The sequence below is a fragment of the Zonotrichia albicollis genome, chromosome 6 (assembly GCF_047830755.1).
Source record: "Zonotrichia albicollis isolate bZonAlb1 chromosome 6, bZonAlb1.hap1, whole genome shotgun sequence".
Lineage (NCBI taxonomy): Eukaryota > Metazoa > Chordata > Aves > Passeriformes > Passerellidae > Zonotrichia > Zonotrichia albicollis.
In genome coordinates, this window is record NC_133824.1 from 61,890,859 (window position 1) to 61,914,948 (window position 24,090).

The 24,090-nt window shown below is 58.6% G+C and overlaps 2 protein-coding genes across 3 annotated transcripts; one reads left to right on the forward strand and one right to left on the reverse strand.

Moving 5' to 3' along the window:
- The first annotated feature begins 832 nt into the window (after positions 1-832).
- On the forward strand, positions 833-15,167 carry PYGL (glycogen phosphorylase L). The gene is made up of 21 exons (XM_074544100.1): positions 833-958; positions 1,889-2,141; positions 3,537-3,638; positions 4,921-4,999; positions 5,217-5,320; positions 5,828-5,959; positions 6,930-7,041; positions 7,118-7,200; positions 8,479-8,622; positions 8,747-8,839; positions 9,058-9,204; positions 9,773-9,936; positions 10,038-10,152; positions 10,811-10,912; positions 10,991-11,138; positions 11,233-11,291; positions 11,920-12,061; positions 12,188-12,395; positions 12,472-12,606; positions 13,760-13,826; positions 14,382-15,167. Exons 2-21 carry the CDS (start codon positions 1,899-1,901, stop codon positions 14,568-14,570), a joined length of 2,568 nt encoding a protein of 855 aa, XP_074400201.1. The 5' UTR covers positions 833-958; positions 1,889-1,898; the 3' UTR covers positions 14,571-15,167.
- ABHD12B (abhydrolase domain containing 12B) lies at positions 14,674-23,544 on the reverse strand. 2 transcript variants are annotated; one of them, XM_074544112.1, is made up of 14 exons: positions 23,396-23,544; positions 20,936-21,032; positions 18,387-18,514; positions 17,853-17,955; positions 17,643-17,762; positions 17,328-17,358; positions 17,126-17,171; positions 16,908-17,037; positions 16,661-16,701; positions 16,417-16,496; positions 16,212-16,294; positions 15,676-15,754; positions 15,423-15,547; positions 14,674-15,127 (listed from the first exon to the last, which is right to left on the reverse strand). In XM_074544112.1, the coding sequence occupies exons 1-14, from the start codon at positions 23,406-23,408 to the stop codon at positions 15,106-15,108; spliced, it is 1,098 nt and encodes a 365-aa protein (XP_074400213.1). In that variant the 5' UTR covers positions 23,409-23,544; the 3' UTR covers positions 14,674-15,105. The 2 variants fall into 2 exon arrangements, with proteins under 2 accessions (XP_074400213.1, XP_074400214.1); XM_074544113.1 differs by lacking the exon at positions 23,396-23,544 and having other exon boundaries at positions 20,936-21,091.
- Positions 23,545-24,090: the final 546 nt, after the last annotated feature.

Genomic DNA, 24,090 nt, shown 5'->3' on the forward strand with positions numbered 1-24,090 from the left:
ACCAGCCTGAAAGTCGTGTACAGCACAGGGAACAGCCCAGGGCCAGAGCATCTGTGGCACTGGGACAAGGGGGAATGGTTTTATACTGACAGAGGAGAGATTTAGATGGGTTATTGGGAAGAAATTCTTCCTTGTGAGGGTGGTGAGGCCCCGGCACAGCTTGCCCTGTGGCTGCCCCATTCCTGGAGGTGTTCAAGGCCAGGCTGGACAGGGCCTGGAGCAACCTGGGATAGTGGAAGGTGTCCCTGCCCATGGCACGGGGTGGAACTAAATGATTTTTAAGCTCTTTTCCAACCCAAACCATTCCATGATTCTGTGATTCAGTTACCCTCTGGGTGGAAGCGTCTGCATGGATCTAATCTAATCTAATCCTGCCCTCTGGCACTGCAAAGCCATTTCCTCATTCTGCCACTCCACGTCTTCCTCCAGAGTCCCTCTCCAGCTCTCCTGGAGCCCCTTCAGACCCTGCCAGGGGCTCTGAGCTGTCTCTGGAGCCTCCTCCTCTCCAGGTGAGCACCCCCAGCTCTCCAGGCTGGCTCCAGCCATTCCCTTGGAGCAGCTCCAGGGCCTCCTCTGGCCTCACCCAGCAGCTGCACATCCTCCCGATGCCTTCCCAGGGCTCGGTGCAGCACTGCAGGCGGGGTCTCACCTGAGTGGGGCACTGCAGCACAACCCCATTTCCTTGCCTTGCTGCCCACCGTGCTGGGGATGAGGGAGAACCATGAAAACAGCCTGGAAAGCCTGGCTGGAGGAGGAGGAGGAGGATAAGGAGGAGGGGGAGGAGAAAGTGCTGCGTTGGAAGCTCATATCGGATATTTTTTGCCCTTGGGAGGAACCGGAGGCAGGGCAGGGCAGGGTCCTGCGGGCAGCCACGGTGCGGGAGGCAGCCGGGAAGCGCCCGGAGCGGGGAAAGCGACCCCACGCCATTTCCAGAGGGACTGCGGGCAGGCAGAGAACAGTGAGGAGACCGGGGGAAAAGGGAGGGGGCGGGAAATGCTGCGGGGGAGAGCGGGGGACACTCGGGCAGGAAGGGGCCGTGACACCGGAGAGAACCGTGACACGGGGGTGGGACCGCGACACGGGGGGAAGCCGTGACTCGAGGGTGGATGGCGACACGGGGGGACACAGCACGACCCTTTCCGGTTTTCCCGTCACCTTCCTCGTACGTGCTCTGGCGGAGCTGCCCGCGGGCGGGGCCACGCGTGGGGCGGTCCCGGCCGGGGGCGGTCGCTCCGTGGGAAGCGCTGGGGGGCGGTGGTGGCAGCGCCCGGAGCGCTCCGCTCCGCTCCGCCCGGGGGCTCCGGTTCTGCCCCGGCCCCTCCTCTGCACCGGCCCGGGGCACCCCCTTTGCACATCCCCGCACGGGCTCCCTTTGCGCATCCCTCTGAGACCCCCGGCATCCCCCCTTTGCACACCCCTCTGTGCCCCTGCGAGTTCCTCCTGTCTGTTGTACATCCCTCTGTCCATACGCGGGGTCCCCCTCCCTTGGCACACCGCTCTGTGACCCTCGGGGTCCCCCCTTCGCACAGCCCTCTGTGACCCAGCCAAGGGGCGGTCCCCGGGACACCCCCCGACCACATTCCTGGAGTCCTCCCTTTGCACCCCACTCCGTCCAATCCTTGGGATTTCCCCCCTTTGCACCCCGCTCTGTCCATCCCCGGGATTCCCCCCTTTGCACCCCCTCTGTCCCTCCTCGGGGTCCCCCCTTTGCCCCCCCGGTGGCGGCCGCCGCTCCCGCCCCACTCGTGGGCGGCCCTTGGCGGGGCCCGTCCCCATCGCCGTCCCCGTCCCGTCCCCTGCCGGGGCGGTGCCAGCTCGGGGCGGAGGCGGAACGCGGCGCCGGAGCCCAGCCCGTGTGTCCGTGTGCCCCCTCCCCGTGTCCCCGCAGCCCCGCCGCGATGTCGCGGCCGCTGTCGGACCAGGAGCGGCGGAAGCAGATCAGCATCCGCGGCATCGTGGGCGCCGAGAGCGTGGCCGAGCTCAAGCGGGGCTTCAACCGGCACCTGCACTTCACCCTGGTCAAGGACCGCAATGTGGCCACCCCACGCGATTACTACTTCGCCCTGGCCCACACCGTGCGGGACCACCTGGTGGGGCGCTGGATCCGCACGCAGCAGTACTACTACGAGAAGGACCCCAAGGTGCGAGCGGTGGGGTATCGGGGGAGCCCCCCGTGCAGGGCGGGGTGCTGGGATCCCCCCACGGTGCTTGTGGCTGGCGTGGGAACCATGGGAACCCCGTGGTTGGGAACCCTCCCTCGGCGCTGGAATAGAGGGATTGGCGGGGCTCGGCTTTCCGTGGGTTTGGGGCTGTTCCGGTAACTTTTCCGAGAGGAGGGACTGGACTTTACCAAGCGAGGCCACTGTCCTTTGCTCTGCAAAACAAACAGAGCCCGGCTTGGCCGGCAGCGGGGTGCAGGGCATGGGAACGCCGCTTGTTGTCCCGCGGCGCCGGCGTGGGTGCTGTCTACCAAAAGCAACTCCAAAGCCTTCCCGGGGGAATTATTGGAAAGGCTTAAAGGCACCCGAAAGCGCCCGCAAACAGGTCTTGTTTAACACAAGTGATGCCAAGCGTGAGAGATCCGGTTTGTGCAGGAGTTGCTGTGCTGCTGCTCGTCCCGCTGCCTTGCTCCGGGCTCTGCCGGGGGGGATTAAGCCCTAATCCCCCTCCTGACACCTGGATGTCCCTGTCGGCATCAATTTCCTCCCTGCCAGCGCCTCGCTGGGAGCGTGCCAGCCGCGATAGCAGCTCAGCGCTCCCCGGTGCTGTGTAGGGCTGAGGAAAAGGAGCCTCTTGCGGGCTTTGGGGTTGGGATTCTCCCGTGCAGCCCAGGCGAGCCGGGCGCTGCCTGCCTGGAGTCGCTGCTCCCGGTTCTGCTGGAGTCAAACCAGTAAATCCCAGTGGATCCTGCCCAGCACATCCTGCCCGTGACAGGAGCGTTGGAACGAGGCGGTTTGTGCTCCCTCCCCATCCAAACCATTTCAGGACTCCAGGATTCTATCGCACCTCCTTTCCTCCATTCCCCGCCCGACCCCGCGCAGGTCCTGGGGAGGGAAAGCTGCGGAGTCAGCGACTTCCCCAGCCTAAATCCTTCCTTAAAACCTGCCGGTGCTGACGCCGGGGCTCGGCTTACACAGGGCCGGAGCGGCCGTGTCCTGCGCCCGCCGTGTCAGCGGCGGTGTCCCCACGGCCACCGCCTGGCCCCGGCTTTGCAGCCCCGAGTGACAGCAGGGAACGGCTCCTCTTTGAAGTTTAACTTAGTGCTGCCACCGGTGACCGTCGTGGAGCTGTCCCCACCCTGGGACAGGGCAGTGGAGCTTTGTCCAAGTGAAACAGCCTGAGCAGGAGAAGGGCGGGGGCTGCAGGGCCACCCAGGAGCCACAGGCTGGAATTCCTGGTGCAAACCACCCTGCTCTGTTGAAGCTGGGTTTTTTCCCCTGTTTGTTTTTGAGCTATCACACAACAGCAGCTTCTGGAGTCCAGGAGAGCCTCTCCAGCCCTGGGCAAGGTGACCACGGGGTGCTTTTCTCTTCCAGAGGATTTATTACCTCTCCCTGGAATTCTACATGGGGCGGACGCTGCAGAACACGATGATTAACCTGGGGCTGCAGAACGCCTGTGATGAGGCTGTCTACCAGGTGAGCATCCCACGAGGGCTGAGGACCTGCCCTGGGAGGGATCCATGTTTCCCAGCTCCTGGGAATGTCCATGTTTTGGTACATTGGCTGCAGACTGCTCCCTGAGCCACTGGGGATGCTTTAGGGGATAAAGGCTGCTCTAGAACCTGCCCTTGAAAGGGCTGGAGCTGCCCAGCCTGGCTGTGTGTTCTGGGAATGCAGCAGGATCCTGGAAGGACACTGGTGGTTCTGTGGATTAGGCTGTTCATGTCCATGATCAATGGCAGGGGGGAATAAAACCTTGAATTAAACCCAGCACCAAGTGGCACTGAGGTGATCAAAGGGTTTTGGGTGGCTCCTTTGTCCCCACCCCTGTCACCTCTTGTTATCAACATCATCAGATGTGGCCAGGGTGGTTGCACAAGAGCAGGAACAGCTTTTGTGCAAACACTACAAAGGAGAGGAAGTTATTTTTAGGGGGGTTAAATTTTTATCCCCACTTGCTGCGACCAGAGGGCATCAGGGCAGGGCAATGACCAAAGGTCTCCACCTGAGCTGCCCAAGGAGTTTTGCATAGGCAAAACCACTTCCTCCTACAGCAGCCTGGGCTGGAAAAATTAACTTTCCATGGAAAAGGGGTGTAGATGCTTCTCACCCTAAAGGGAGATCCCTGCAGTGGGAGGAAGGGCACCAGGTGCCTCTTCCAGAGGATGGAGGTGCTGAGGGAAAGGAACACAGCACTTGGATCCTGTTCCCAAGGGATTGGGGTGCTGGGGCAGCAGGAGGGTGGCACCCAGATGCCTTCCCTCAGGAATAGGGGTGCTGGGAGTGCAGGAATATTCCATCTGGGTGGCTGCCTCAAGGGGTAGGGGGTTCTGACACAGGTAGGGAACAGGAACCTGGTGCCATGGAGAGAGGAGCAGGCCTGGGAATAACCTCTCAGAGCCCTTGGAAGAATCTGGAACCCCAAGGACAGCACCCTGGTTATAGTTTGGTGCCACCCACCCCCAGATCTTGCCCATGGTGAGGCCAAGGGTGTGAATGTCCCTTGTCAAGCCTGGTAGAGTGACCTTAAAGATGGGACATGGTCCCTGCCGTGGCACAGAGACACAGCTGAGGGGAGAGCAGCTGCTTTGGGTGCAAACCACAGTGTCCCACCTACAGAGATGGGTCTTATGGAACTGGGTGCCTTTCCAGCCCTCCTGGAGCCCACCTGCAAGGGATTGTGTGCCAACAATGCCGCCCCTCTGTGGGGCTGGGCACCCTGACAATCTCCAGCCCCTCTCCTTTTTCCCGTCTGCAGCTCGGGCTGGACATGGAAGAGCTGGAGGAAATCGAGGAGGATGCTGGGCTGGGCAACGGGGGTCTGGGCAGGCTGGCAGGTGAGTGACCCCCCAGGTGGTGGGCACATCCCTGAGGGCTTTACATCCACTGTGGGAGCTTCCTAATCCTGGGGTTACTGCCCCAGCCTTTCCAGCACGGAGCAGGGTGCTGCTGGGTGGCTGCTGTCCCTGTGGGGCCTGTGGGTGTCCCAGGGAGAGGAATCCATGTCCCAGGGCTGCAGGAATCCCAGCTCACTGCTCTCCCCTCTGCTGGCAGCCTGCTTCCTGGACTCCATGGCCACGCTGGGGCTGGCAGCCTACGGCTACGGCATCCGCTACGAGTACGGCATCTTCAACCAGAAGATCCGGGACGGGTGGCAGGTATGGATGGAGATGGGTGGCCCTCACTGTCCCCTGGCACAGCTGGAACCTCACATCCACCTCCTCCCCCTTTAACTGGGGGGTACAGACACTTCCCCTCAGCTCAGAGGGTGCTGCTGCTGTGATATTTAAAATTTAGCAGATATTTTCATGGACAAATGTAACTTCTTAACCCAGTGCAAACTCACAGCTCCATCCCTTGTCCCAAGGCCACCCCAAGAGCTGCTCCATAGCTGCCTGGAGCTGTGTTCCTCTTGTGGAAGAGGCTGGTTTGGAAATGCAACATTAACAGTGCACTAATAGAAACCTTGGGTTTGTCCCCATCCCCATGGAAGGCAGAGCTCAGGGTGGTGCCTCCAGGTGACCCTGCTGTGCCAAAATCCAGGTTTAGGGTGGGCACACTCAGAGCATCCTCCCCTTTGCCATGAGCAGAGCCTTTCCCAGCCATCCTGCAGGTGGAGGGTCCCCAGGCTGGGTGGCCCTGTCACTGCTGTGTCCCCCTGCCAGGTGGAAGAGGCTGATGACTGGCTCAGGCATGGCAATCCCTGGGAGAAGGCCCGCCCTGAGTACATGCTGCCCGTGCACTTCTACGGCCGTGTGGAGCACTCTGCCTCTGGTGCCAAGTGGATTGACACCCAGGTAAGGCTTGGGGACAGAAGTGTCCCTTGCATGGCTTGTCCTGTCATTTGGGGGGCTCTCCCTGGCTGGCTGCACCCCAGGGATGAGTCCTGCAGAATCTCTGCCGGGAAGGTTGGGCTGGGATGGAAAAGGCAGTGGTGGGTCAAACTGGGAGGAGGTGGACATGGGGATGGAAAAGGCAAACTGGGAAGAGGTGGACATGGGGATGGAAAAGGCAAACTGGGAGAAGGTGGACATGGGGATGGAAAAGGCAAACTGGGAAGAGATGGACATGGGGATGGAAAAGGCAAACTGGGAGGAGATGGATATGGGGATGGAAAAGGCAAACTGGGAAGAGATGGACATGGGGGTGGAAAAGGCAAACTGGGAGGAGATGGACATGGGGATGGAAAAGGCAAACCGGGAGGAGATGGATATGGGGATGGAAAAGGCAAACTGGGAAAAGATGGACATGGGGATGGAAAAGGCAAACTGGGAGGAGGTGGACATGGGGATGAGATTTGACTGCTCCACATCTGCAGCCAAGCTCTCCATCCCTGGAAGTGTCCAAGGCCAGGTTGGATGGAGCTTGGAGGAATCTGGTCTAGTGGGAAGTGTGGAACAAAAACCTGGTCTAGGGAGGTGGAACAAGATGGACTTTAAGGTCCCTTCCAACCCAAACCATTCTGGGATTCTCTGAAATACCAAAAGCAGCTCCAGCAGGAATAAATTAAACCTAAATTAATTAAGCAGCACCTCCTGCTCCTGACCTTTACACTCTTCATGAAGCCCCTCTCCATGCCCTGAGCACTTCTGGCAGACACCAGCCAGCAGGCAGAGCCAGAGGGGTGTCCCCATGCAGGGGTACCAAGGACGTGCAGGGATACCAGGCTGAGCTCAGCCCTGAGCAGGAGCTCTGTGGGATGGGAGGGCTCCAGAGGGGGCATGGGGGGATCCCAGCCCAATTCCAGCTGCCCTGGGGATGTCCCAGGTGGTGCTGGCACTGCCCTACGACACGCCCGTGCCCGGCTACATGAACAACACGGTCAACACCATGCGCCTGTGGTCAGCCCGCGCTCCCAACGACTTCAACCTGCGCGACTGTGAGTGCAGATGGGCAGGGTGGGGTGGGCACAGCTGGGGGGTCCCATGCCCACCTCACCCTCTGCTCCTCCCCAGTCAACGTTGGGGACTACATCCAGGCCGTGCTGGACAGGAACCTGGCCGAGAACATCTCCCGGGTGCTCTACCCCAACGACAACGTGAGTGGGGGTGTTTTAGGGGGTCCTTTAGGGATGGAGGGGGAAAGGGAGCAGCCCCTCACTCTAGGATGCTGCAGGGATGTTTTGAGTTGTGTTTCAAGCTGCCTGCAGTGCTTGGATGAGGGTTGGTGCCTCTCAGCAGGATGAGTCTGTTCCCCTGAGCTTTGCCCGGAGTGAGTGGGGATGAGCAGGCCCTGCTGCAGAAACGTTCCTTGCGTCTCAGAATGTAACATGAATCAAACTGCTGAACGCTGCTGGTGTTACCCTGGTGGCTCTTTGCAACCCTGGGACCAGAGGCTGTGCCTCAGAATTGCTGTTTGCACCCCAGCCCTCTTGCTGTGGGAGTTCCTGCCAGGCTGGCACTGAAGTGGTGGGACACACAACCCTTCCCTAGCCACAAACCAAGCTGTGGAGCAGGAAGAAGAAAAAAAGGGAAGCTCTCCTTGCTCTGCAGCCTGTTTGAGGCAGGCCCTGATGGTGTTTTTCCCATTTAATCCTTCTCCAGCCTTCCCAGCTGCTGAGGAGAGCTGGGGGCTCTGCAGCTCCTTGGTGAGGTTGTCTCCTGCAGCTTTTCCTTTGCATTTGATGTTTTTTGCTGCATGAACGATGGTGAAATCCTTGTCTTTGAAATAGCTCCTTAGCTTCCCTTCCCAGTGTCCTGGTACCTTTCCTTGCAGCCAAAAAGTTCAAACCACTGAGAACAGGTTTTGACAATGCTCAGGTGGGATTTAACCTGTTTGTACCAGCACATCCCAAACCCTTGTGCTGGAATCTGGGAAGCAAGAAGAGCTTGGAATTACACCTGAAGCTCTCCTTGCCCTGCATCCTGTTTGAAGCAGGTCCTGATGGTGTTTTTCCCATTAATCCTTTAATCCTCCTCCAGCCTTCCCAGCTGGTGAGGAGAGCTGGGAGCACTGCAGCTCCTTAGTGAGGTTGTCTCCTGCAGCTTTTCCTTTGCATTTGATTTTTTTTTGCTGCATGAATGGTGGTGAAATCCTCGTCTTGGAAACAGCTCCTATGGCTTCCCTTCCCATTGCCGTGGTACCTTTCCTTGCAGCCAAAAAGTTCAAACCACAGAGAGCAGATTTTGACAATGCTCAGGTGGGATTTAACCTGTTTGTACCAGCACATCCCAAACCCTTGTGCTGGAATCTGGGAAGCAAGAAGAGCTTGGGATTCCAAGTGATGCTGGGGGAAGCACACCCTGGGAAAACCTTCCCCCAAGAAGTGCAGTGAATCCTGCAGGAATCCTGCAGCTCCCTGCTCCTCTGCCCACAGTTCTTCGAAGGGAAGGAGCTGAGGCTGAAGCAGGAGTACTTTGTGGTGGCTGCCACCCTGCAGGACATCATCCGCCGCTTCAAAGCGTCCAAATTCGGGAGCACGGACAGCGTCCGCACCGTGTTCGATTCCTTCCCGGACCAGGTACCAGCCAGGGCTGCTCCCACCTCTGCCTTGGAGCTTGTGTCAACACCTCCCAGGGGATGCAGATGTTTGTGGGCCCTTTGTGGGGTGCCCAGTGTCCCCACGTGCCACCCTGCTCTCCCAGGTTGCCATCCAGCTGAATGACACGCACCCTGCCATGGCCATCCCTGAGCTGATGAGGATTTTCGTGGACATTGAGAAGCTGCCATGGGATAAGGTAGGGACCCCTCACCTGGTCTCCTGCACTGGCACCCAGCTGCTCATGGTGGAGGAGCCAGTTCTGTGGCTGCTGGGAATAATGTGGAGCAGTCAGGCTGGGTTTAGCTGGTGTGGACTGGGAGGAGCTGGCTGGGCTGTGCTGTTGGGAGTGGTGGGAGGACCAAGGGTGGGTTCTGGCATTTGAGGTGTGACTGAGCACTGGCTCTTCCCTGCCAGGCCTGGGACATCACCAAGAGGACCTTTGCCTACACCAACCACACGGTGCTTCCCGAGGCCCTGGAGCGCTGGCCCGTGAACCTGGTGGAGAAGCTGCTCCCCAGGCACCTGCAGATCATCTATGAGATCAACCAGAGACACCTGGATGTGAGTGCCTGGGAGCTCCTCTGGAGAGGAGCACAGGGATGTACTGTCAGGATGAGGGGCACGCACAAACTGGTGATGTTGGGGGTGTGGGGCTGGGGGATTCCAGCTGCTGTTTTGAGAAGTTCATGTGTAGGAGAGCCCTTCCCCACCAGCACATTGCCATCCTGCAGTTAGTGACTGTTGAGAGGCTTCACCTGTTGCTTCATGGACTTGAGAGCTGGCATTTCTTTACTCCCTAAATTCATCCTGGGAAAGATGATGTTGGGGATGGTTTGACCTCCTGGTCTGGCAGCACAAGGCTTTTGCCAAAATGGCCTCACAGGACAAGTGTGTGTCCCCCAAACCCCTCTGTGTGGCAGCTTGGGGGGGTCCAGAGACATCCATGCTGAGAAAGGGATGTCTGTCCTTCCTTTGGAGGGAGTTTGCACCACCACAACAGAGTAAAAGCCACCGCTCTGGCTGGTGTGAGATGCACTGGGGACATCGGTGTGGCCCCTCCTTGTAAGCCATGGGGTGGGACAGCCCTCAGTGCCACCCCCTCTCAGCACCTGCCCGGCTCCCCCGGCAGCACATCGCGTCCCTGTTCCCCAACGACGTGGAGCGGCTGCGGAGGATGTCCCTGATCGAGGAGGGGGACACCAAGAGGATCAACATGGCCCATCTCTGCATCGTGGGCTCCCACGCCGTCAACGGCGTGGCCAAGATCCACTCCGAGATCGTCAAGACTCAAGTGTGAGTGAGGGGAGGGAGGTGCTGATGGGTCCCCCTGAGCTGGGGAGGGGTGGTGGTGCCAGGTGGGCAAGGCTGGAGCTGTGCCATCCTCGCCCTCGCAGGTTCGAGGACTTTGCGGAGCTGGAGCCGGAGAAGTTCCAGAACAAGACCAACGGGATCACCCCGCGGCGCTGGCTCCTGCTCTGCAACCCGGGGCTGGCGGAGCTCATAGCAGAGGTACCGGCACGGGGGGAGCACCCTGAGGCCACCAACCCGTCCCTGCTGAGCCCAGGGTGCCAGGGAACCTCAGCCATTCACTTCTTCTGCATGGCCGAGGAGTTGAGGGTTGAGGGAGGGGATTCTGCCCCTGTGCTCTGCTCAGGTGAGACCTCACCTGCAGAGCTGCCTTCAGCCCTGGGCTCTCCAACAGCAGAAGGATGTGGAGCTGCTGGAGCAAGTCCAGAGGAGGCCACGGATATGCTCCTGACTCTGCCTGGCTGGGAGTGTTCAGCCTGGAGAAGGCTCCAGGGAGACCTCAGAGCCCCTTCAAGTGTCTAAAGGGGCACCAGGAGAGCTGGAGAGGGACTGGGGACAAGGGATGGAGGGACAGGAGAAGGAGGAATGGATGTAAACTGGCAGAGGACAGGGTTAGATGGGATATTGGGAAGAAATTCTTCCCTGTGAGGGTGGTGAGGCCCTGGCACAGGGTGCCCACAGAAGCTGTGGCTGCCCCATCCCTGGCAGTGTCCAAGGCCAGGCTGGACAGGGCTTGGAGCAACCTGAGATAGTGGAAGGTGTCCCAGCCCGTGGCAGGGGGGTGGAACTGGATGATGTTCAAGATCTCTTCCACCCCAAACCATCCCACCGTCAGCATGTGCCCTTGCTCCTGTTGCAGAAAATCGGGGAGGACTACGTGCGGGACCTGAGCCAGCTGACCAAGCTGCACAAGTTCGTGGACGACGACCTCTTCATCCGGGAGGTGGCCAAAGTGAAGCAGGTGAGGGGCGTGGGCAGGGGGAGCAGAGAGCAGGGCTGGTGTTCCCTGGGGGCTGACGTGGTCCCTGCCCTGGCCCAGGAGAACAAGGTGAAGTTCGCGCTGTACCTGGAGAAGGAGTACAAGGTGAAGATCAACCCTTCCTCCATGTTCGACGTGCACGTGAAGAGGATCCACGAGTACAAGCGGCAGCTGATGAACTGCCTGCACATCATCACCATGTACAACCGTAAGCCACCACGCCCTGAGGGGACAGGGTGCCCCGGGGCTGCAGCAGCATCCCTGTGCCCCACATCCCACAGTGACCCTGCTGTTTCCTCCAGGAATCAGGAGGGATCCTGCAAAGCTCTTTGTGCCCAGGACAGTCATCATTGGAGGCAAGGTAAGTTGGGTCAGGGGTTTTAGAGATTTTGGAGGAAGTGTCCTGGGGTGGGATGTGGGTGCAGATGTCTCATGGGGCCACATCTCTACAACTCCCTTACGGGAAGGTGCAGCTGGCAGGGGTCGGTCTCTTCTTCCAGGGAAAAAGGGACATGACAGAGGAAACGGCCTCAAGTTGTGCCACGGGAGGGTTAGATGGGAAATTAAGAAAAATTTCTTCATCAAAAGGGTGGTCAGGCATTGGAACAGCTTCCCAGCGTAGTGGTGGAGTCCTCATCCCTGGAAGAACTTTAAAGACATGTGGATATGGCACTTGGGGACAATGGCTGGATTTGAGGCCTTTTCCAACTTAAACAATTCCATGATTCCATGGTGCTAAGTCCACAAAGTTGTCCCAAAAAGCACAGGAGTAGCACTGGTGCTTCAACTCAAGCAAGTTTGTGTGGGGTTTGGACAACCATCTGCTGTCTGTGCTCATGGAAGCCCCCAGAAATGTTATGGTGTAACATGTGTTGGATTGGATGATGGGAACAGGGATGAGCAGGTTGTCCCCTGGACACTGGGAGCTGGCTGTGCCTCACCTGCCCCTGGCACCAGCCCTCCTGGCTCACCTGTGGCTTTTCTCCCAGGCTGCCCCAGGATACCACATGGCTAAAATGATCATCAAGCTCATTAACGCCGTGGCTCAGGTGGTGAACAACGACCCCGTGGTGGGCAGCAAGCTGAAGGTCATCTTCCTGGAGAACTACAGGGTGTCCCTGGCAGAGAAAGGTACCTTGGGTGGGGCATGCCCTGGGGAGGGGGTGTCCCTCCATCCTGTGGCTCCCACCATGGGCCTTCAGCAGGAAGCAAACCCAAAGCTGGTCACCACGAGCCCCTGGTGTGTTTTGTTGGCAGTGATCCCTGCGACCGACCTGTCGGAGCAGATCTCCACAGCGGGCACCGAGGCCTCGGGGACAGGCAACATGAAGTTCATGCTGAACGGGGCTCTGACCATCGGCACCATGGATGGAGCCAATGTGGAGATGGCCGAGGAGGCTGGAGAGGAAAACCTCTTCATCTTTGGCATGAGGGTGGAGGATGTCACAGAGCTGGACAGGAAAGGGTGAGGGCTGGGGATGCCACAGTGCTGCCCCTCAGGTCCCTGGGGCAGCACCATTTTATGGCCTCCTTCCCTCCAGGTACAACGCCCAGCTCTACTACGACCGGCTGCCCGAGCTGAAACAGGCTGTGGATCAGATTAAAAGTGGCTTCTTCTCCCCAAACGACCCCAACCTCTTCAACGACGTGGTCAACATGCTCTTCCACCACGACAGGTGAGGTGCTGGGGTACCATCCATCCATCCATCCCCTGGGTACCATCCCTGCCCCATCCATAGCACATGGATGATGCTCCTCAGGCACGGATTCTGGCCATTGTCACATTAATGCCTTTGGGTGCAGAGCTCTTCCAGATGATTTGAGGCATCTCAAGGGCTTTCCTGGACAGAGCACTGGTCAGCCTTGGCCACTGGGATAGGAGAAATGCTTTACTGCATTTCCCTGCCGGAGCATCCAGGGTTCTTTACCAACAAGGCATGGGGAGAGGTAATTTGGCCAGAGGCTTTGTGTTGGAGGACACCTGTCAGAGACAGGATTAGATCGATGTCCGGAGCCGGTTTTGGGGTTTTTGGGACACCTCTGTGTGTGTGGGGCTGGGGTCCGGCCCGGCTCTCTGCTAAGGCAGTGCCCAGACTCCTCAGCCTGGCAGAGCTGTCAATCATGGCACTTGGTGTGTGGTGCTGTGCTAACCGAGCCTCTGATTGGCCGAGCTGCCAATCAATCACAGTAAGCAGCCTCTGATTGGTCTTGCAACAAGAAGTCCCGCCTAGGGGTGGGCCTACAAAGGGCTACGTATATAAAAGGAGCTGAGGGCGTTATGGCCGATCTTGCCCTGACGTCTTCCTTGGAGTTTCTGCCTCACCCACGCTGGAGCCCAGGAGTTGGTAGCTGTTTGTTTTCTCTGTACCTTTTCCATCTTTCTCTCTCTCTCTCCTTAATCCTTTTAGGCAGCTTTATGAGTAACATAACATCTTAAGGTTTTAAAGGTTTTCCAGTTAAATGGGCTAAGCAAATGCTAAATAAATCCTAAGTAAATGCTGAATACTAAATTAATGCTAACTAATGCTATGATAAATGGTTTTACATTTAATTCAACATTGTATTTACTTTGAATACAGTGTTGTAATTTTTGCCAGTTTCCTTAATTTGCTCTGGTTTTGCAAGTAAAATTTTGTGTGACTTTTTGCCTCGAGAGTATCTGGTGGGGATTTCTCCTTTGCACCAAAAAAAAAAAAAAAAAGAAGAAGAAAGGAAGAAAGGAACGTTAAGTTTAACCCCTGGATTTAAGGGTCTGGGGTGTGACAACACCTCAAATCAGGGCATTTCTATTTCTCCTGCTCTTGACTCCTCCTTTCTTTGCTGCTCCAGGTTTAAAGTCTTTGCAGACTATGAGGCTTATGTCAAGTGCCAGGAGAAGGTCAGCGAGCTGTACCTGGTGAGTGCCAGCCTGGGGACAGGGCAGGGAGCCGTGCTGGGTGACAGAACCCTGGGGACAGGGCAAGGAGCTGTGCTGGGACACAACTTCCCATCCTGGAGAGGGGACATGCTGGACATGAGGCTGACCTCATCCTAGGGCATCATCCCTGGCTGAGAACCAGCCTTGGGACCAACCCCACTCCTCTCTTTTAGAGAAAAGGAGACTCAGGGGTGACCTTATTGCTCTCTACAGCTCCCTGAAAGGTGGCTGTGCTCAGGTGGGGTTGGGCTCTTTCTCCAGGCAGCACTGACAGAACCAGAGCACACAGCCTTAAGTGCCTTAAGGGAAATACAGGCTGGATATGAGGAAAAAATTTTTCCCTGAAAGAGTGATACAATTTTTTTCACTGAAAGAGTGATAAAGGCTTGCCTGGGGAGGTGGTGCAGTCCCCATCCCTAGGGGTGTTTAACAAAGCCTGGATGTGGCACTGGGTGCCAGGGGTGAGCCGAGCTGTTGGGGCTGGGTTGGACCCCATGATTTGAAGGTCTCTCCCAACCTGTGACCTCCTTGCAGAACTCCAAGGCCTGGACCAAGATGGTCATCAGGAACATTGCAGCAGCTGGGAAGTTCTCCAGCGACCGCACCATCAAGGAGTACGCGCGGGACATCTGGCACGTGGAGCCCTCGGACCTGAAGATCCCCCCGCCCAACGAGCCCCGGGACGCGGGGCAGGACAAGACCCCCAATGGCACTGCAGCCTAGGGGGGCTGAGCACACACCTGTACAATTCCCTGCTGTCTGAGTCTCTGTGTTCCTGCTGCTGCTGCTGCTGCTGGCTTTCCCTGGGGGTGGGCAGGAGGGGAGGGGTTTTTATAACTCAGGTGTTGTCGTGTGGGAAGCGAAAGCACGTCGCCCCGTTGCTTGCATTAGGTGCTGGAAATAAAAAAGTGCCCTTGGAATCCGGAGGGGGCTGTTTGCTGGAGGCTGAAATTAGGGCTGGGCTTGCTTCCACCACCTGGACACAGCTGGACACAGCTGTCTGAGCCCTCACAGGCACTGCTGAAGCCAGTCCCACCAGTGTCCTGTGGGATGCTCCCAGTCGTGGCTCTGGTGGCCCAGCCCACACCAGTGTCTCCATCCCTCAAGTAACCTGCAGCATCCTGGAGGCAGAGGGTGACTTTAAAAGTTTCTTAGTAGTTTTTATTACTTACAGCAGTAAGTTCAGTGCCATGGAGGGAGGGGGGGGTCCTGGAGTGGATTTGAGGGAGCATGGGATCAGTGCAGGCAGCAATTGGCATCACTTCATGTTTAAGAAGTCTCTGCAAGAAGATGTAATAAATCTTACACTGTGTCACTGACCCTCCTGTGCTGTCAGAGCCTGATTTGTGAGGGCTGAGCTGGGCTTGGAGCATCTCTGCACCCAGGGCAAAGAGGAGCTGGTGTCCCCAGAGCCACCTCAGCTGAGGACAGGCTCAGGGCAGGGGGCAGTGACTGAGGTTTGGAAAGTGATGCCAGCAGACACCGTGGGGAGGGGAAGGAGCAGGGGGCAGCAGTGGAAGGGAGGCCCAGGCTCATCCTGTGTGTGCCCCCCCATTTCCGTGGAGCAGCACTTACTTCACCAGGGCAGGCAGCTCCGGGTGGAAGGAGATGTAGTCGTGGCCCAAGCCCAGCTTTTGGGGGAAGGTGATTAACTTCACCTTGGATTTGTCCCTGTAGGCCTGCAGTGCTGTCTCGTAGAGCTGCCACGGGGCAGGAGCGTGGTCACTGCACCAGCAGGGACCCACACCCCTCCTGCTGCGTGGCCACCCCCTCTGTGGCCACTTCAGCCCCCAAAGCCAGGCTCAAAGGCCGGGTGGCAGGTGCCCACCTGGTGTCCCAGCTTTGGAGGCACGACTCCATCATCATCTGCGTGCAGGATGAGGAGGGGGCAGCTCAGCGTCTTCACACTGTGGGCAGCAAGCACAGCCCTGAGGATGCTCCCCAGAGCCAACAGAGCCTCAGGAGCCTCCCCTGTCCTTGTGAAAATTCCCACAGCACTCTGACCCCCCAGCACTGCCCCTCAGAGCCATCCTCATGCCCACGCTGCTTGCTCTGGCATGGCAGCACCAAGCACCCCAATCACCTTAACCCCCAATTTCAAAAGCACCCATAAATCAAACGGATTTTGGGCAGGCTCTGTGTGCTACCAGGAGCAGGGGTGCCAAAAAAAAGGGTGGTGGCTTGTGGACTTTGCTCAATAATCAAACTGACATTATGCAAACAAAAAGTCACTTTTGAAGTATGAGTAAGCTGGATAAACACAGGAGGGCAGGAATTTCAATGGGGTGACTGACACCTCTCCTCAGCCAGGTGCTCCTGGCATCATTCCCACAGCCCCTGTGGCCCTTCCCACCAGGAACTCACTTCTCATCACTGGGGAAGAACATTCCTGCCCGAGCCATGGAGTCCAGGATGAGGTACCCAAAACCTGGGAACTGCCGGAAGATCTGGCAGGAAGAGAGAGAGTTTGGGGGTGCTAAACCATGGCTGGATCCAGCTGTGAGGGGGGAGAGCCAGGAATCTGGGGCTGACACTGCTGGGGGACCCCAGAGGCAGCCCCCAGACCCACCTTGGTGATGGGGATGTTGGCAGCTGCGTCTCGGATGTTGGTGTAGGGAGACTCCAGGACAACAGCACCAATCTGGACCCCTGAGGGCACAGGGAGGTGGGGGTGGGCACAGCTTTGAGGGGCTGTCCCCCTGCCAGGCTGCAGTGGGGACAAGATGTCCCCATCCTAATGGGGAGGACAGGGAGGACTCCTCATCCCTCAGGGTGACACTGCACGGGGACAGCCCATTCATGCTGGCCCTCACCTCGCTCCTCCTGCAGTTTCCTCGCTGCATTGGTGGCAATCCTGTGACAGGAGAGGTGACAGTGAGGGGGAGCAGCACAGGGGACACACACAGCTCCCTCAGGTCCCCCTTGTTGGCTGTGCTTGGCTGTGCAGGGGCCTCCACCAAGAAGCTGCTTGGTCCACCCCCAGGTGGCACCAGCCTGGCAGCAGTGTCACAGGGCACAGGGTGGGCTCTGGTGTGTCCCCATCCTGCCCCCTGCACCTACCCTGTCCCCAGGGAATGTCCCCAGAAGAGGATGCTGCTGTTCCCACTCCGTGCTTTCACCCAGTCATAGAGTGCCAGGACATCTGTGTTGAAGCCATTCTCTGAGGGGTATCCAGTGGAGTCTGCATAGCCTGTGGGGACACAGCTCGGTGTCACAACCCTGTGGGGACAGGCCCCAAGAGGGGGATCACCCAGCAAGAGGCAAGGGGACAACTGTACCTCTGTAGTCGAGAGCCAGGATGTGGAAGTCAGCAGCCCCCATGGCCTGTCAGAGCAGCACTGAGTTATGTCCTGCCAGGGGCTGCCCCCCAGGCCCCCCAGCACGGCCCATTCACCCTGCACAGGGTCTCTGTGGGGTCCCCAGGGCCAGCAGGAGCCTCACTCCCAGCAGGTCCCAGTGTCCCCACAGGCCACCACTTACCTTCAAGAACTGGACACGGTGTCTCGCAGCCCTGATTGGGAAAATGGGGTTAGAGCTTGGGGGGACCCCTCCCCTCCAGCACCAGTGCAGATGAGGAACCAGGGTGACCTCATCCCAGAAGGATGCTGTGGGGTGGGTGGATTTTCACTTTTCCCTTTATTTTATAGGGATTCTCCTTCACTGCTGGGGTCAGAGACCACCACAGCAGCCCCAGCCCTGCAGCACTGCTGCTGCTGCCTCGAGTTTGCTGCTTCTCAGCCCAGAGCAGCCACCCTGCCCTGCTCCTGGCCCTGCAGCAGCAGCTCAGGACCTCACCTGGTGCCCCCATTGCCGTGCAGGTAGATGATCACAGGGTGGGCATCAGCCAGAGCCTCCTCGTACCAGCGCTGGTCCTTGCCCTGCGCCTCGGCCCCTCTGCTGCTTGGCACCGTGTGCCTGGGGGGACAGGGGTCACCCTGGGGGCTCCACCAGGACACTGCTGTTCCCCTTGGGATGCTGGGGATGTCCTGAGGTCATCCTGCTCACCAGATGCCAACTGTGACGCCCGGCTCGGTGGTGAGGTACAGGTTGATGGTGTTGTTCACCAGCAGCTCCGGCCGCCGAAAGTCCACAAAGAGAGGGAAGGACACTGATGGAGAAACCACAGCCATCATCCAGAATCCTCTTACCCAGCTGTTTCACACAGCTCTTTCTAAATCAATGTGTTATTTGTTCCAGATTATCAAGGGCCACGCTGAGCCAGACGAGCTGAGCCCTCTGCCACCTCCTCCTCTTCCTCCCACCCGAGTTCCCAGCCCCGCTGATGCTGAGCGTGCCTGGGCGTGCCGTGGCTGCAGGCAGCAATCAGGGTGGGCAGCAGCACCTAATTAGAGCTTGCAAAACACGGGCAAAGATCCTTCCGTGCCTCCTCTGCTAGCCCAGGGCACAGCAGGATTAACGCTGTCCTGATGCCACCCTGGCACAGTGCCACCCATGCTTTGGGGGGTCTGCAGCAGCCAGCTGAATCCCTGTGAGGGTTCTGTGAGGTTCTCCTGGTGGGGACAGCCCTGGGATACTCACGGAAGTTCAGGTAGACAAATTTGTTGAGCAGGCTGGGGAAGAGGCGGATGAGGAAGGGAAAGGAGACGTAGGTGAGGAGCGGGGCCAGGAGGAGCGTGCGCAGCCATGGCAGCCACCAGCGCCCGGCCCTGTGAGGGAGAGCAACACCTTCAGCACATCCCAGCTCATCCCTGCCCATCCCCAGGGATTTTGGGTGCAGCTCCCCATCCCCAGTCCCAGCCACGATGTTGTGTTGCACTAAATAGTTTGTTTAGTTGTTGTGAGGAAGGGAAAGGTGTAGGTGAGGAGCTCCAGGAGGAGCGTGCACAGCCATGGCAGCCACCAGCGCCCGGCCCTGTGAGGGAGAGCGACACCTTCAGCACATCCCAGCTCATCCCTGTCCATCCCCAGGGATTTTGGGTGCAGCTCCCCATCCCCAGTCCCAGCCACGATGTTGTGTTGCACTAAATAGTTTGTTTAGTTGTTGTGAGGAAGGGAAAGGTGTAGGTGAGGAGCTCCAGGAGGAGCATGCACAGCCATGGCAGCCACCAGCGCCCGGCCCTGTGAGGGAGAGCGACACCTTCAGCACATCACAGCTCATCCCCACCCATCCTGAGGGATTTGGGGTGCAGCTCCCCAGCCCCAGTCCCAGCCATGATGTTGTGTAGCACTGAATAGTTTGTTTAGTTGTTGTGAGGAAGGGAAAGGTGTAGGTGAGGAATGGGGCCAGGAAGAGCCATGGCAGCCATGGCAGCCACCAGCGCCCGGCCCTATGAGGGAGACACCCTCAGCTCATCCCCGCCCATCCCCAGGGATTTGGGGTGCAGCTCCCCATTTCCCATGAGGGTTGGATACAGCTACAAGGGCCTGAGGGTGATCCTGACCCCTCTGGGGGTGGGAATTGGATCCCCACATCCCCACATCTGTGCTTGGCTTTTGGGGACGGAGCCCGGGTGTCTGAGCAGCCCCACGGTGGCACTGGGTGACACCGGCTCTGATTTGGTCCCACGCCCTCCCACAGGTGCCTGGAGGCAGGAAGGGCAGGGAACGTGCCAGGGCTGGGAGCTGCAAGTCAAACCTGCAATAAGGAGCAACAGATACCCTGTGACAACACCCTGAGCCCTGGCTGGCCAGGCACAGCCAGACGTGCCCCAAGCCAGGCATTAAGAGCTCCTGCAACACTCCGGGGACAAGGAGGAAGGAAGAAAAAGGGCTTGGGGGTGATGTCCCCCAGGGCCACCAGCACCAGCTCCAAGAGTGCCCTGCCATTCCAGGGCTGCCTCACAATTCTGCTTAAACCAGGCCTCACTGCCCCACAGGTGACCCCAAAATGCCACCAGTGACCCACAAGTGACCCCAAACCCCCTAAGCAACACATACGTGACCTAAAACCCCATTAGAGACCCTCAAGTGCCCCCCAAACCCCATAACTGACCCACAAATGATCCCAGACCCATGGGTGACCCCAAACCCCATCAGCAACATGTAAGTGACCCATAAGTGACCCTAAAACCCTCTTAGTGACCTATAAGTGACCTCCCAACCCCATTAGTGACCACACAAGTGGCCCCAAACTGGCCCTTGCTGCTCCACAAGTAATCCCAGAATACCAAAACCTCTAAGTGACCCCACAAGCGACCCCAGGACCCCAAAAGTGACCCTAAAACCCCATAAGTGACCCGAAACCAGCCCCAGGTGGGGAAGGAAAGCCAAGAGCTGCAGCTTTCCCAGCACCAACACCCCCTCCGTGGGCGAACGGTGATGGGGAAATCAGTCTGGGCAAGGGGGATTTGGGGCAGAGGGCTGTGCTGGCAGCCAGGCACAGCTCAGTCCCTGCCACACCAAGAAAGCACCTGGCCCATTCCCTGCCCCGAGGAAGGACTGCCAAGGGGTGCCAGGGCACGATGGCACCGTCCCCAGGGATGGGGACATCCCAGGATGGTGTAGGATGGCAGGGACTGTGCTGGGGGCACGGGGAACCCTCAAATCCCGGTTATCCCACAGGACATGGGGCTGGGCAGCCATGGGACAGCCGGGAATGTCCCGGACAGGCTGCGGGGAATTGTTGGGTGGCCCCTGCACAACACCTGGGGCAGGTGGGACCGCAGGGACAGCCCCGAGTGGGACAGCAGGGTGACAAGGCACAGCACAGGAGCGTGGCCACGGCAGGGTGACACAGCCACATGGGGTCACGGTGCCGGCACGGTGACACGGGGACACGGCCACTGCAGGGGTCACGGTGCCGGCACGGTGACACGGGGACACGGCCACACTGTGGAGTCGCAAGATGATCCGGGGACACGGCCACAAGGATGGGCTGGTGCCAGCCACAGGGTGACACGGCCAGACACGGGGACACACACGGGGTCACGGCCCAGCAGGGTGAGCGGGTGACCAGGCCACGGCGTGGGGACACAAAGCACGGGGTGACAGCGCCAGCGGGACAGCACGGCCACGACACGGGGACAGAGCCACGCACGGGGGACAGCACATGAGACAGCACAGGGACAGGGGTGGGGACAGGGACACGCGGCTCGGTGTCCCCACGGTGATGTCCCCATGGTACTCACCGCCCGTGCTGGGCCACACCGAGCTTTCCCTCCGCCCGGACAATGTCGCCACCGCTGCCACCGCCGCTGTCGCCGACCCCGCCGCGCCGCCGCATCGCTGTGCGCACGACACCAACGACAGGCCACGCCCACATCGGGGACACGCCCACGTCACGGGGACGCCGCGGCCGTGTCACCAGGACACGCCCATGACACGCCTCGGGGACGGGGCCACCCGCGGTGTCACCGCCCGCGCCTGCCTGGGGACCGGGGGGACACGGCCGGGACCCTGCCAGCCCCTTATCCCCCGGGGCTGGCCGGGTGACATCCCCTTGTCCCCCAGGGTGACATACCCTTGTCCCCAGGGTGACATACCCTTGTCTCCCGGGGTCTCAGGGGGTCTCTGACAGGGTGACATCTCCTTGTTCCCCAGGGTGACATCCCTTTGTCCCTGGCAGGGTGACATCCCCTTGTCCCCCAGGGTGACATCCCCTTGTCCCCCAGGGCTGGCCGGGTCCCAGGGGGTCTCTGGCAGGGTGACATCCCTTTGTCCCCCAGGGTGACATCCCCTTGTCCCCCAGGGCTGGCCGGGGGTCTCTGGCAGGGTGACATCCCCTTGTACCCCAGGGCTGGCTATGGGACGCCATCAGGGTGGCAGTCCCCTGTCCCCCAGGGACCCCAGGACATTTGTAGCTCTCTGTCCCCCCGAGATGGGCAGGTTTAAGGGGGACCCCATAAATCTGCAGCCCCCTGTGACCCAGGGCTGGGTGGGTTTTGAGGGAGCCCCAGAAGATCTGCAGCCCCCTGTCTCCCAAAAAAGGCCAGGGGGAGCATGTGGCCAGCAGTAAGGTGACACACCAGGGGAAACAGCAAGGAGCACAGACGGAAAGCTTCCAGGTTCAAAAACAGAAATAATTTTTACAATGGTTTAACACTGAGCGTGGTGTCCCCAGGATTGAGCAGGAAGGGTGGGAACCTGCTGCTGCCTGCCCTCCCAGCTGAGCCTCCCACCTGCAGCTCTGTCAGGGTGAGTCAGGATGAAACCTCCCAGCAGGAGATAAATGCCCCTGTTTCAGCAGAATCCCCTGTGCAAGCCTGCCAGGTGCAGCAGGATGTGCTGCTGGAAGGCACCCACAGCTGGGCCAGCCCTTCAGCACCTCCACAGCAGGGACCCCATAAATCATGGGAGGGCTGGAGACAAAGCTTTCCCCAGAGGAGCCACCACCCAGGCTGGCATTCGGAGCTGCTTTTATCCAAAGTAAGGCCTGTGCTGCTTTTCCTGAGTTGGAATCACGGAATCCCAGAATGGTTTGGGTTAAAGGGGCCTTGAAGACCATCCCATCCCACTCCTGCCATGGGCAGGGCACCTTCCACCATCCCAGGGTGCTCCAAGCCCTGTCCCAAAGGGCCTTGGGCACTTTTAGGGATCCACAGCTGCTCTTGGCACCCTGTGCCAGGGCCTCCCCACCCTCCCAGGGAACAATTCTTTCCCAATATCTGATCTAAGCCTGCCTCAGCAGCAAAATGCAAATGCAGAGACAAACAGGTCCAGCCAAACCGGGGCTGTGGGCAAGCACAGCGCGTTTCCCACCAGCAGCTGCTGCCATGAGCCCCGAGCTGCTCTTCCCATGCCTCAGGGGCAGGAGAGTGGGGGAAATGACCAACAGACCCAGCTGGTTTCACAGGCCACAGCTTTTCCTTCTATCCCTGATTTTTCCCCATTCCCAGCTGGTTTCACAAACCAGAGCTTTTCCTTCCACCCCAATTTTCCCCATTCCCAGCTGCTTTCACAAGCCAGAGGTTTTCCTTCCATCCCTGATTTTTCCCCATTCCCAGCTGTTTTTACAGACCAGAACTTTTCCTTACACCCACATTTTTCCCCATTCCCAGCTGATTTTGCAATCCATACCTTTTCCTTCCACCCCAATTTTTTCCCCATTCCCAGCTGGTTTCACAAACCAGAGCTTTTCCTTCTACCCCCAATTTCTCCCCATTCCCAGCTGGTTTCACAAACCAGAGCTTTTCCTTCCATCCCTGATTTTTCCCCTTTCCTAGCTGCTCTCACAGGCCACAGCTTTTCCTTTCCCCCCCCAATTTTTCCCCATTCCCAACTTCTTTCACAAGCCAGAGTTTTTCCTTTAACCTCCAATTTTTCCCCATTCCCAACTGGTTTCACAGGCCAGAGCTTTTCATTGTATCCCGAATTTTTCCCCATTCCCAGGTGTTTCCATAGGCCAGAGCTTTTCCTTCCATCCCTGATTTTTCCCCATCCCCAGCTGCTTTCACAAACCAGAGCCTTCCCTTCCATCCCTGATTTTTCCCCATTCCAAGAGCGCTGGGGCTGCAGCTGGGCAGTGATTTCTCATGGGAAAGATGATCCCCAAAATCTCCAGCGATGCCCACAGGGCTGGGCAAGATGCCAGAGGGGTCTGGAGCTCCTGAAGGGGCTGGCACAGAGCTCGGGAAGCTCAGAGCGCTCACCAGGACGGAGCATCCACCCAAATATTTCTCGCCATAAGGAGCCAGCACAGCAAACGCCAGGTTTTCCCGGGCTGAAGGGAAAATCCTCGGCTGGAATGGGGCAGGATGAGGCCGGAGAGGCGGTGCTGGAAGGAGATTTGTGCGCCCGGAGCCGGACGGGGGATGGCAGCAGCGAGCCGAGGAGCGGCGGTGCCACTGCGGCTGAGCAGGGCTCGCCTTTGTTTAGTGCAAAAAAAATAGCAAAGTTTGGGCTTATGTCATTCCAAACTTCTCCCGGCACCAGCTGGGAGATGGGGAGGTTCCCTACAGCTGTTTTTTGGTTTTTTGGTTGTTTTTTTTTTTTTTTTTTTTTTTTTTCTACAGTGTCTTTTCCTTTTTCCCTTTAAGTTTTGCTGATGGGTTCATGGCTTTTTTTTCTTTTTTTCTTTTTAATTATTATTTTTTTCTTAATTTTGGCTATTTGACGACCCTCTTCCCCCTGTCCTGAGCGGGATGAGGGGTTCCTGTTCCCAACAGGGCACAGCTGGGAACACCCCAGGAATGCAGGAGCAGCTCCCTGCGCAGGCAGCCGGACTTTTCCTCGCCCTAGAACAAAGCACCCCATTGTTCGGGGAAAATAGGAAGGAAAGCGTGACGGAGCGGCCAGAGCCAAGGCGGGAGGGAGTTCCTGCAGGAGCCGGGCACCCACGGCCTCG

Bases quoted from the DNA above. Each gene is read 5' to 3' on its own strand.
- ABHD12B (XM_074544113.1), bottom strand. From the start codon at position 21,069: ATGTGGGCGTGGCCTGTCGTTGGTGTCGTGCGCACAGCGATGCGGCGG. The intron at 18,515-20,935 runs GTGAGTACCATG...TCTCCCTCACAG, and splicing joins GGTGTGGCCCAGCACGGGCG to GGCCGGGCGCTGGTGGCTGC. The intron at 15,548-15,675 runs GTGGGCACCTGC...GCCCCGTGGCAG, and splicing joins CTCCAAAGCTGGGACACCAG to CTCTACGAGACAGCACTGCA.
- PYGL (XM_074544100.1), top strand. From the start codon at position 1,899: ATGTCGCGGCCGCTGTCGGACCAGGAGCGGCGGAAGCAGATCAGCATC. The intron at 10,153-10,810 runs GTACCGGCACGG...CTCCTGTTGCAG, and splicing joins TGGCGGAGCTCATAGCAGAG to AAAATCGGGGAGGACTACGT. The intron at 12,396-12,471 runs GTGAGGGCTGGG...CCTTCCCTCCAG, and splicing joins ACAGAGCTGGACAGGAAAGG to GTACAACGCCCAGCTCTACT.